This window comes from Drosophila tropicalis, unplaced genomic scaffold (genome assembly GCF_018151085.1).
Source record: "Drosophila tropicalis isolate 14030-0801.00 unplaced genomic scaffold, ASM1815108v1 contig_1, whole genome shotgun sequence".
Lineage (NCBI taxonomy): Eukaryota > Metazoa > Arthropoda > Insecta > Diptera > Drosophilidae > Drosophila > Drosophila tropicalis.
Genome location: NW_027172355.1, coordinates 1,018,455 through 1,030,663, shown reverse-complemented (window position 1 = coordinate 1,030,663; position 12,209 = coordinate 1,018,455). Strand labels below are relative to the sequence as shown.

The 12,209-nt window shown below is 45.0% G+C and overlaps 1 protein-coding gene across 1 annotated transcript; it reads left to right on the top strand.

Moving 5' to 3' along the window:
- Positions 1-5,076: 5,076 nt before the first annotated feature.
- On the top strand, positions 5,077-10,561 carry LOC137585129 (uncharacterized). Its single transcript, XM_068301180.1, has 3 exons — positions 5,077-5,245; positions 5,326-9,493; positions 9,661-10,561. Exons 1-3 carry the CDS (start codon positions 5,077-5,079, stop codon positions 10,559-10,561), a joined length of 5,238 nt encoding a protein of 1,745 aa, XP_068157281.1.
- Positions 10,562-12,209: the final 1,648 nt, after the last annotated feature.

Genomic DNA, 12,209 nt, shown 5'->3' with positions numbered 1-12,209 from the left:
GTGTATTTGTCGCCTGTTCTGCCTGCCTGTTCGATGGATTTGATCGTCGTACCCTATGTTCTTCTGTATTTTCTGCTTGTTCCCTTTCCCTATAGTTTGATTCTCTTTTACGATTCGATCGCCGACGGGTATTTGTGGCCTGTTCTGTCTGTCTGTTCAAAGGATTTGATCGTCGTACCCTATGTCCTTCTGTATTTTCTGCTTGTTCCCTTTCCCTATATTTGGAATCTCTTCTACGATTCGATCGCCGTCGGGTATTTGTCGCCTGTTCTGTTTGCCTGTTGGATGGATTTGATCGTCGTACCCTATGTTCTTCTGTATTTTCCGCTTGTTCCCTTTCCCTATAGTTTGAGTCTCTTCTACGATTCGATCGCCGTCGTGTATTTGTCGCCTGTTCTGCCTGCCTGTTCGTTGAATTTGATCGTCGTACCCTATGTTCTTTTGTATTTTCTGCTTGTTCCCTTTCCCTATAGTTTGAGTCTCTTCTACGATTCGATCGCCGTCGGGTATTTGTCGCCTGTTCTGTCTGCCTGTTCGATGGATTTGATCGTCGTACCCTATGTTCTTCCGTATTTTCCGCTTGTTCCCTTTCCCTATAGTTTGAGTCTCTTCTACGATTCGATCGCCGTCGTGTATTTGTCGCCTGTTCTGCCTGCCTGTTCGTTGAATTTGATCGTCGCACCCTATGTTCTTTTGTATTTTCTGCTTGTTCCCTTTTCCCTATAGTTTGAGTCTCTTCTACGATTCGATCGGCGTTGTGTATTTGTTGCCTGTTCTGTCTGTCTGTTCAAATGATTTGATCGTCGTACCCTATGCTCTAATGAATTGCGGATTTGTTCTACGAACCTAAAGTTAATGTTTCGCCTACGAGTAGACCGACGAACAGTATCAAAAGCCTGTTTGCCCTACGCGATTGCTGATATACTAAATTTCTCTGCCTCTCTATTTCTACGTATGAAGGAACGCTCCTATTCAGTGCATTCCTTAATCTCCTATTATGCGACTGCTGAGATGCCGAAAGTCTATTATAACGTGGCATGATTAAAATAACACAAAAAAACTACGCTTGAAAAATCAGAATCTGAATCTCAAAATATGATATAAACGTTATATGTATATAAAATAGATATATATATGAATAAAAAATTAAAATAAGGTTTCTGTAAAAAATAAGGATTAGGAATATGTATATAGAATATACATACATATATATGAATAGAGTATGGGTTAATAAAATTAAAATGAAAAGGAAATAAAAAGGTTTTGAAAAAATAAAAATATAATGAGAAGGAAAATAGAGTTTTGAAAAAAACTATTTTTTCGTTTAAGTGGAGAATATAATAATATTGCAAAAAATGACTTACAATTTTCCAAATAAAGAAGTGACAGAAAAAACAATACTGGCTGTTTCTTGCAAAAAAATCACTGGCACTCAATACACACAACGGATTTATTTTGATACAGATTAATTTTGCAATCCCACAAAACACCATTCACTTTACAGCACTATGTATTACTTTTTGCAAAAATAATAATTTTGCAATCCCACAAAACACTATTCACTTTACACCACTATGTATTACTTTTTGAAAAATTAAAAATCACTGTAATATTTTATTTGACACTTAAACACTGACAGAACACGATGTTAACACTTTGTAGATAAATTTTGAATGAATCGTGTGCGAATCCCACATCAATGAAGAAACTTCACTATATGCATCTATTTCCCAACGTTCATTGACCGAAACCTGAAACAGTTGTACTTAATCGTACTAACAGGTACATGATTCTTGATCTGCACGTGCAAATATTGAAATGAAAAAATGCATTTCTAATTCACCAAAACCTCACTCACAGGTACTTCCACTGAGAAGGAGGTAAAGTTTCACATACAACCGTTGGCTCCAGGACCTTTGGGTCTGTACCTGGAAATAAATTATGCAATTTCAGGCGCCCATTGGAAAAATCTCAGGTCCAGGTACTCCCGTTGAGGAAAAGGTAAAGATTTCCAATACGACGATAAGCGACAGGTACAACAATGTCAAGTTCACAAAAATTCAAAACTTAAGACTTTATACTCCACAGAAGTAAAACTTCATTGAACGTTTAGGATGAAGATCTTGTTACATTTCTATCTCGTTCTTCTTCGTTCGGACGGAAGCACCGTCAGATTTATCTGTTAATTCTAAAATAAAATATACATATATACAAATCCCATCCGGTCGTAAATGCTTCAAGCTGACTGTTTTCGACTTTAACCCATGAATATAAATAGTAACAAAAATAGATTTACTTGGTGCATGGTATACCAAAGTCGGCGCGACGACTTACTTACTTCATTTTTATCTGAAAAGTATGTTCTTTATTAATAGCATGGGTAAATGTTTACTATTACTACTCGACATTTCAGTGTTGGAAAGTGGAAAAATCGGGTAAAGCTAGATTTCAGTGTTGTCAAACGCTATTTTTTATTTGGCGCGCTGTTTGACTGCCCTGGTAGCCAAATATTTTAATCTATACTCAAAAGTCGAGGAATATTCGGCTGCTCTGGCAGCCGAATATTGTATTCTAAACTATATTTGTTCCATAAAATCAAGAAATATTGTAAACTCAACAATATTTTCGTTTGTTGAGAATAGTGCTAACAAAAGATTCAAAAAGCCCGCGTATTCGAGTATCCAAAATTCGGCATTCGGCAACACCATCTCAAAATTGAACAGCTTTTTTTAGCCGGAAAAAGCTACTTTTAGCTATAGTCCCGCTAAAAATATTAATTTTCTTTTGTTAATTACTCAAAAACTACGAAATAAATCGCCAAGGCGCACCTGAGGTCGTGCTCGTGCAATTTTTCTCTTTCGTTTGATACCAAAATTATGTAGTTTAAGCGCGTTTTGGGCCCGAGTAGTAATAGTAAACATTTACCATAGCATGTTTTAAAGTTTTAATAATTACTTAAATCGTTATTTAACTAAAAGCGTTTAAAAATGTACTAAATATTGGCATTTTTGAATACAACTAACAAGGATCAACTAGGATCAATGCCGGACTACTTACACTAGGTAGGTGAAATATTTACCAATCAGATGTATAAGGTCCCAATAAGCCAGAAAACTAAGAAAACCTCGTCTAAAAAATCCGCTGCAGGTATAAGGAAGAAGAAGAGCGCATGCGTATTGGCCTGTAGCTTCTTTGTATTTAAATGATAACATTGCGTAATGCTGCTTTGCAAATACTACCTGTTTATGTATATGCCTTTCTACAATGTTAGATTGCTAATTACCTGCTTTGGAAAAACTGACAAGGCAGATAAATGTTATTTGAATTAATGAAAAATTGTTGCAGGTTGGTCCTTTTTTCCGTTTACCTAATTGTATGTAAATATTAAGTTTTTTTTTAACTAATTAATGCAAAAAGGGGTACACCGATTTGGCCTTATACCTAGTTAGTTAATGGGAGATGGGCGTTTCATTCGAAAACGCTAGTACGGAACTTAAGGCAAAAATCAGACAAAACAAAACAATTTTTACTCTTCATACTACAATTTGTTCTTCTTCTCTCATTCCCTAAGCAAAGCAACGCATGCATACACATACAGTTTATGTAGCGTTGCGTCTGTGTGTGTATGCATGTGCTCTGTTGATTTGATGATGACGTAGTAGGCAACAAGCAGCGCTGCCGGCAGCGATTGAACCGATGTAAATTGACTGTAACTTGTGTTCTATTTATCCGATCGGACTGAAGTTTTGGAATCTGAGTTATTATATTCAATACTATCATAAATATTAAATTTCATGGGGATACTCCAATTTTTATGAAAATGTTTATTCTGGAGCTATATGATATAGTGGTCCGATCCTGACAATTTTCATAGTTTATCTCAACCGGGTAATAAATAATTAAATAAAAAGCCGCGGTAGCTTTTAAGATGGCTGAGTAAAACGCATACGCACCGACGGACGGACGGACAGACGGACATGGCTATATCGACTCATCTTCTCATGCTGATCAAGAATATATATACTTTATGGGGTCGGAAACGTCTCCTTCTGTGCGTTACAAACATCTGACCAATTTTATAATACCCTCTGCAAGGGTATAAAATAAAATCAATAAGACATATTACATATTCACATATACATATATACATACATATATATTTTCCATACATAAAAATTTAACATATTCATATACATATTCCATTTACATATACAAATATATATTTTTCCATCACCGCGAACAAAATCCTGCTACCCCTTGCAGCCTATATACGTACATACATACGTGCATACATAAGTACCGCTTAACTGCAGTATACCAGCACAGCTGCAAGCTCATGTGCCAAAGACCGGCACAAAGCAAACGACCAAAAGTAGCTGTGCTGTATACCCTAGGTTGGCAGGCACTTTGTGGGGTATATATGTTGAAGGGTCACGTTGAGGAAAAAATCGAATAATATTTAATTGGTAAAAATTTGTGTTCCGCGTTTTTGTTTATTCTATTCCCACGCGTTCCAAGTCGTATCTTTGGAGTTAGATTCCAATTCCAAAATATTCCCACGTGTTCCAAGTCGTATTTTTGGAGTTATATTTCAATTCCAAAATATTCCCACGTGTTCCAAGTCGTATTTTTGGAGTTATATTTCATTTCCAAAGTATTCCCACGCGTTCCAAGTCGTATCTTTGGAGTTATATTTCAATTCCAAAGTATTCCCACGCGTTCCAAGTCGTATCTTTGGGGATATTTTCCAATTCCAAAGTGTCCAACGCGTTCCAAGTAGTATCTTTGGGGTTATATTCAAGTTCCAAAGTGTTCCACGCGTTCTAAGTCGTATCTTTGGGGTTTTATTTCAATTTCAAAGTGTTCCGAGTATCCCAAGTCGTCTATTTGGGTTTTACGTTTCAATTTCAAAACGTTCCTTGAGTGGTTTGGTGGCGTTCTAGATTTTCCCAAACGTTCCAGTTTGTGCTTTCGGTTTTGAAACGGCATGGAACGCACTCAAACAGCGTTTCGAAAATAAGCGACTTATCGTAAACAGTCAATTCCGAGCACTTCTTGATCTGCTTCAAATTCCCCATGAGTCCGGAAAGGCAGTACAAGATCATCAGAATGCTCTGCAGGCATCTATTCGGGCATTTGAGCACGTTGCCGAAGATCACCCTTTCACTGTGGGAACAATCTCTTGGAGATAAGACTGCCATTCCAGAGTTGCAAACGATGGACGATTTCCTCACCGAGCGGTTTCGTACGCTCGAAGCGGTTGAAAATACAACTCAATGGCTATTTTGGTTCTCACATCGAAACCGCCGCGAAATCCACTTCCAGTCACCCGAAAGGCTAATACATTTGAAGCCAAGGTGACCACCAAACCAAAATCCTGTGATCTCTGTATGAAGGAGAATCACCCGGTGCGTCGATGTCCCCGCTTCCTTCAGATGACGGTGCCAGAGAGGGTGGCATACATAAAGAAAAAGTCCCTTTGTCTGAACTGTTTCGCAAGAGGACATCAAGTAAAAGACTGTCCGAGTCAGCACAATTGCTTCACGTGCAAGGGGCGTCACAATACGCTCTTGCACAAGGACGCCCGACCGGAGAATAATCCAACGTCGGTCCCAGCCCAGCCCAGTTCGCACAATATTGTCCGGACTTACTTTACCTCTGAGGCAAGGTCCTCACGAGATAAGTTGCTAGGTACAGCGATCGTGGACTTTTGGCACAAGGGCACTACTTATGCTTCACGGGCGCTATTAGACCCGGCTTCTGAAGCCAATTTCATATCCGAAAGAATGTTCCGACTCATGAAGTTACCATTCCAAACTGTCAGGGCCGAAGTGACAGGCATTAACGGAAAGGTCAATAGAACCTTGAAGGTCTGTCACATAAGCATTCGGTCATCGCATGGACCTCCAGTCCAGATCGAGATAGAAGCGTTTGTCTTGTCCCAAGTTGCTGATGATTTGCCGTCATGTACGATAGCCCAAGCCACACTGGAAGGAATGCCCAATATTCCTCTAGCCGACCCCTCCTTCAGATTAAAGGCAAAGATCGATCTACTCCTTGGCATTGATGTAATACCAGCGGTGACTCTTTCCGGCATCCAGACCGAAGTGTGCGGATCTTTAATGGCTCAAGAGACGAGATTCGGTTGGGTCATTTCAGGCCCGTTGCAAGGGGTCCCCGTCAGTTCATGTGCCGCGTTCACCACGAGGGTCGCAGTTAGCAGAGAGGAGGGACTTGAAACTCTTCTCACAAGGTTTTGGGAGGTGGAGGATCTACCGGGCAAACCGGTAGGAGATTCTGACTCTGTTTGCGAGGTCAATTTCCAGAAGACCACAAGAAGAGATGTTTCGGGGAGATATACGGTCTCACTTCCGTTTCGAGATCCAACCAACATCAACCTTGGTCATTCCAGACCAGGGGCATTGGCTCAGTTCCTAAAAAACGAAAGCCGACTCCTTAAAAATATTCCGGCAAAAACTGAGTATGACGCCGTCATCCAAGAATATTTGGACTTGGGCCACATGCGTCAGGTTCCATTTGACGGCACTAATAACAATTTTTATTTGCCACACCATGCGGTTTTCAAGCCCGACAGCACCACAACAAAGGTACGGGTAGTTTTTAACGCCTCTAGCAAGTCCACCAACGGAGTAAGTCTCAACGACATACTTTACCCTGGTCCGGTACTTCAGTCCGATCTCACTACTCAGATTCTCAAGTGGCGTTTTTTCCGAGTAGTTTTCAATGCCGACATCACAAAAATGTACCGCCAAATTATGGTCGATCCAATCCATACGCCATTTCAGAGGATCCTGTTCCGAAATAAAGAGGGGCAACTTGGTGATTACGAGCTGAATACCGTCACGTTTGGCATTAACTGTGCTCCGTTCTTAGCCATCCGAGTACTTCAGCAACTCGCAAGTGATGTACAATCCAAATTTCCTTTGGCTAGCGATATTATCAAGTCCTATATGTATGTCGATGATGTCCTGGCAGGGGCTCATAATGAAACAACGGCAATCGCAATGGTCAATGAACTTCAAGACGCTCTGGGTTCAGCTGGCTTTCCCTTGCGCAAGTGGACATCGAATGTGAAGAGCGTGCTCAGTTGTATTCCAAAGAGCCATTTACTGAATGCTGATTTCCTCGACATCGAAGAGGCCAGCACAGCGAAAACACTGGGAATCCGATGGAAAGCGACTACGGATGAATTTTATTTTGTCATCTCACCCCAAGATGTCAAGTCAGCTTATACTAAGCGAGAAGTCCTCGGGCAGATCGCCAAGTTATTCGATCCCGCTGGCTGGCTGGCTCCCTTTGTGATTCAAGCCAAGGTGTTTATGCAAGAGCTCTGGTTACAAGAGCTAGGGTGGGATGATCAATTGCCCAGTGAACTCCATCACAGGTGGCAGGATTTTACAAAGAGCTACTCCTTCCTTGACCAGATCCGGATTCCACGATGGGTTCTTCATGACCCAAATTCCGACATCCAATTCCATTGTTTTTGCGATGCGTCACAGCGGGCTTATGGTGCCGCAATTTACGTGCGCGTTAGCAATGACCAAGGCATATCATGCTGCCTTCTTGCAGCGAAATCTAGAGTCGCCCCGGTTAAAACGGTTTCATTGCCCCGCCTTGAATTATGCGGAGCTACACTTTTAGCGGAACTGGCAGCTGCAGTTCTTCCGCAACTTCCAGTTGATAATGCGGAGGCTTTTTATTGGTCAGATTCCACCATCGTACTGTCGTGGTTAAATAAGCCACCCTGCACATGGACAACGTTTGTCGCAAATCGGGTAGCAAAGATTGTGACGGCAACAAATGACGCCCCATGGAATCACGTTAGTTCAGAGGACAACCCAGCAGATCTCCCTAGCCGCGGCCTGAGTGCGCAGGAATTGGTACACAAGGATTTGTGGTGGCACGGCCCACCATGGCTACGGGAACCACAAGAGTCCTGGCAGCGAGCGACACCACTCCCACTAGACACTGCCTTGGAGAAGCGGGTAGTGAAGGTCCACGTCGCAATCGCTAAGCCAGCCAACGAGATATTATCTCGTTCTTCCAATCTGGCACGTGCCTTACGAGTGATAGCATATGTGATCCGTTTCGGCAGAAGGTGTCGTAAACTTCCAAACGATTACTCCGGGGAGGTGACCTCTAGCGAGATCAATCAAGTACTCCAGGCGTTGATCCGAGTCACTCAGCGTGATTACTTTCCGACGGAACATCGGTGTCTACAGCAGAAGAAATCTCTGCCCACGTCTAGCACCATTCTCAATTTGAATCCTTTCATTGACGTATCAGGTGTGATCCGGGCATGTGGGCGCGTGCAACAAGCAGCGGCCCTTAGTTACGATGAGCGTAACCCCATTCTGTTGCCAGTAGTAAGTCCGTTGTCCCGGCTGTTGGTGCTTTTCACGCATCAGATCTCTCTCCATGGGGGCAGCCAACTCGTAGTCCGTCTCATCCGACAGAGATACTGGATTCCAAGACTGCGGAATCTAGTAAAATCGGTGGTAAATTCATGCAAAGTCTGTGTGATTTATAAAAGAAGGCTGCAATCACAGCTAATGGGCACCCTTCCGGCCCAGCGAACTACCTTCGCACGACCTTTCACGACCACCGGGATAGATTTCGCAGGTCCTTTCGACATCAAGAGTTTCACCGGCCGCGCTTGCCGCATATCAAAGGGATATGTGTGTGTCTTTGTTTGCTTTTCCACCAAAGCCATTCACCTTGAGGCAACTTCGGATTTGAGTACCGAAACATTTCTGGCAGCATTCGCTCGCTTTGTATCGAGGCGAGGGTGTCCCCAGCAAGTGCAGTCCGACAACGGAAAAAACTTCGTAGGTGCATCCAGAGTGCTTGAAAAAGATTTCCTAAGTTCTACCCAGAAGAAAATATTATCCCACTACAGCCATCAGAATCTGTCCTGGCATTTCATCCCTCCCGGGGCACCACACATGGGAGGGTTGTGGGAGGCTGGAGTTAAGAGTTTTAAAACTCTGTTCTACAAGGCCACTTGCAACCAAAGGTATACTTTTGAAGAGTTCTCTACGCTGCTGGCTAAGGTAGAGGCGTGTTTGAACTCGCGGCCGATTTCTCCTATGTCTGAAGACCCCACCGACTCTTTAGCTTTGACCCCAGGCCATTTCCTAGTTGGCGGTCCATTGCTATCCGTGACGGAACCTGAAATCAAGGATCAGGTACCGTCTATCATTAACCGGTGGCAGCGTCTGAAGGCCGTGAGTCAGCATTTCTGCACCCGATGGAAAGACGAGTATCTGAAGGAGCTACATAAGCGCAATAAGTGGCGATTCCCTTCTAAAAATCTTGAAGTGGGCGATCTGGTGGTACTCAAAGACGACAATCTTCCATTTAATGAATGGCGTCTCGGGCGAATCCACCAGACACACCCTGGCAGTGACGGCAATGTCCGCGTCGTCGAACTGCTTACCGCTCGCGGTATTGTGAAGCGTCCCGTCGCAAAGTTGATCTTTCTTCCTCCAGAAGAAAGAATTCAAACCCATTACGTAAAACTACAGTAGCGTCCAGCACTTGGTCCTTCCTCCCAAGTAAGAAGGGCCGAGCTGCCAGTAGTAATATGTGTTCTATCGTCCTACATTAATCCGCTCTCTTCATTATTTGTCCCGGCAGCTTCCTGATATTCGTCAACCTAGATCCCGTTTCCATGGCTCCGAGACCGCGTTCAGTACAGGCATCGAAAGAGGAGCGCAGATGTTCGCGAGGAACTGAGTCCTTCCGTTGCCGAGTCTGTCGCGGAATCCATCCTCTGAAGCGATGCCGTCGCTTCCTGCGGCTGAACGTGGAGAAGAGGATGAGGGCAGTGCTGGCGAATAAGTACTGCGCCAATTGCCTGGCCCACCAACATTCCAGAGGAAGCTGCTTAAGCGGTGATAAGTGCCGAATCTGTGAGGAGGATCACCACACGCTGCTTCACTTCCATGAACAGCCACGTCGACGCACTCCAAGCTCCGTCGTACGCCGAGTCACCCCCGAGTCCTCCAGACGAAGGGTCGCGCCAACGCCAGCCTCCGATCCGAAACTGACCTTGACCACACTGCTGCAGCACCGCAATCCGCATCTGATGCCCACGGCGATGGTGCGTATTGAGACGGAGGGAAAAACCTTCGACGTGAAGGCCCTGGTGGACCCTTGTTCTGCGGTATCGTCGATGGCGACGTCATTGGCCACGGCCTTCAAGTGGACAGCCGTCAATATAGGGGCAGAGAAAGCGGTGGCAGCAGTGATCCGGTCCCCAATCAGTGAAGGATGGCGATTGGAGGCGATCCTGAAGGTGGTCGATGGCTTGTGCTGCCGCACTCCAAGCGCTCCGGTGGACCCACAGATCGCCAAAAAGTTTGAGGGCATCGTCCTGGCGGATGAGACGATCTACCGACCGTCGTCAGTGTCTCTGGTCCTGGGCGCGGATGTGATCACGGAGGTCATGCTAGAAGGGAGTCTACCTGGGGTTGGCGGGCGGCCGATTGCGATGCGCACAGTTTTTGGCTGGACCCTGTCCGGAGCGTGCCATTAAACTGCCTGGGTCTTGCACTCCTGCAAGGGGGGAGCATGTTTATGCCCAACCGGGCAACACAAGGGTTAAAGGAGGCGGAAGCTTTCACCTCGCGCCGCTCTCCCGATGGTGCCCATCGCTCTCCCCACGAAAGAACTCCCCACACTCCGCTCCAAGCGGGGCTTGGTGCCCTGCTCTTAAGCTAAGCTAGAGTTAGTTGAAGTTTATACCTGAATACATCAAGTGAAGTGAAAATACTCTCTGCGTGTCAAACAATTTACTGGGAGGAAAAAGGGAAAAGGAAAAGTTCACCTAGCTGCCATCAACCAGAAGGAAATTCGACCCCCCTACACAAACATTGGATATCCTTGGCTACAGTGACGATGGCGATTTCGTTCGCGAATCCCACTATGCGGGTGTCAGTTGGCATGTCCAATCGCAGGACAGTGTCATACATGACATTCCACAATGTTGGCCCGATCACTGATCCCTCGGGTACTCCGCCTGTGATGGTGTGTTTCCGTGGACCAGCTGCTGTGTCGTAGAGTAGCACCCGATCCCGGAAATAGCTATCAGGTTAATGATGTACTCAGATATGTATAATCGCTCTAGGGACGCGATAATGGAGTCCCAGCTGGCCGAATTAAAAGCATTCCGTACATCCAACGTTGATATAAGGCAGTATTTTTTGTTGCCGCCTTTCCAGCGTTGCCCTTCGATGGCTTTAGCGGCTATCTCTACCACCGAACTGATGGCGTTGATAGTGCTGCGTTTCCTCCTGAATCCGAACTGCCAGTCCGACAGTCCATGACGTTGCTCCAGTTCCTTTTCCAGTCTGTTGCAAATGATGCGCTCAAAAAGTTTCCCAATCACATCAAGCATACACAGGGGTCTGTATGCTGATGGGTCATCTATTTTATCACCTTTGGGAAGCAGGACCAACCTTTGTAGCTTCCACCTCGTAGGGAACTCCCGTTGCAGCATGCACGTGTTGAAAAGTTCAACAAACGTCGACGCATGTTTGCAAACTAGCAGTTTAATTACAAGAACCGGGACCCCATCCGGGCCCGGTGCTTTATGTACGTTTATCCTCTCCATGTGGCTGCGCATCTCCATCTGCGCACAGCTTCTTCCAGCATTCCGCTTTACTTCTCTTGATCTCCATATTTAGGTTGGCTCTTTTCCGCTTGTAGTCTGCAAGCAGCTCCGGAAACGTGGGCATTCTGCGGGCACGTTGCTGTCGTCGTCTGGCCTGATGACATTGCCTCCTGGCATCCGCAATCCTAGCATTCCACCAATGTACTGGCTTACATTTGTTGAGTCCATGCCGTTTGCATATCATGGCTGCATCACATGCTCTGCGAAGAATGTCGCCCATGTGGTTGGCCTGGGTGTCCGCGTCCGTGCTGCTGCTCCTTGTCACTTGGGTCATCATTGTGAATAACGCTTCTTCGCTCAGCGTGCTTGGGGCCCAGCTGTAGAAAGTCGTTGGTGTGTGTGCAGGTGTACAACTCTTGATAGAACGCACAATGGCGAGGTGGTCGCTGTGCGTGTAGATATCCGAGACTGCCGACTGCCCGCTGCGGGCTAGGCAAGGGCTAGCAAACGTGAGGTCGATCACGGTGCCTCTGCCAGCCTTATTGTAGGTGTGGGTGTTGCCTAAGTAGAG

Coding starts and splice junctions, on each gene's coding strand:
- LOC137585129 (XM_068301180.1), top strand. CDS start 5,077: ATGAGTCCGGAAAGGCAGTACAAGATCATCAGAATGCTCTGCAGGCAT. Junction 5,246..5,325: donor TTTCCTCACCGAGCGGTTTC/GTACGCTCGAAG, acceptor ATCCACTTCCAG/TCACCCGAAAGGCTAATACA. Junction 9,494..9,660: donor GTGAAGCGTCCCGTCGCAAA/GTTGATCTTTCT, acceptor TTGTCCCGGCAG/CTTCCTGATATTCGTCAACC.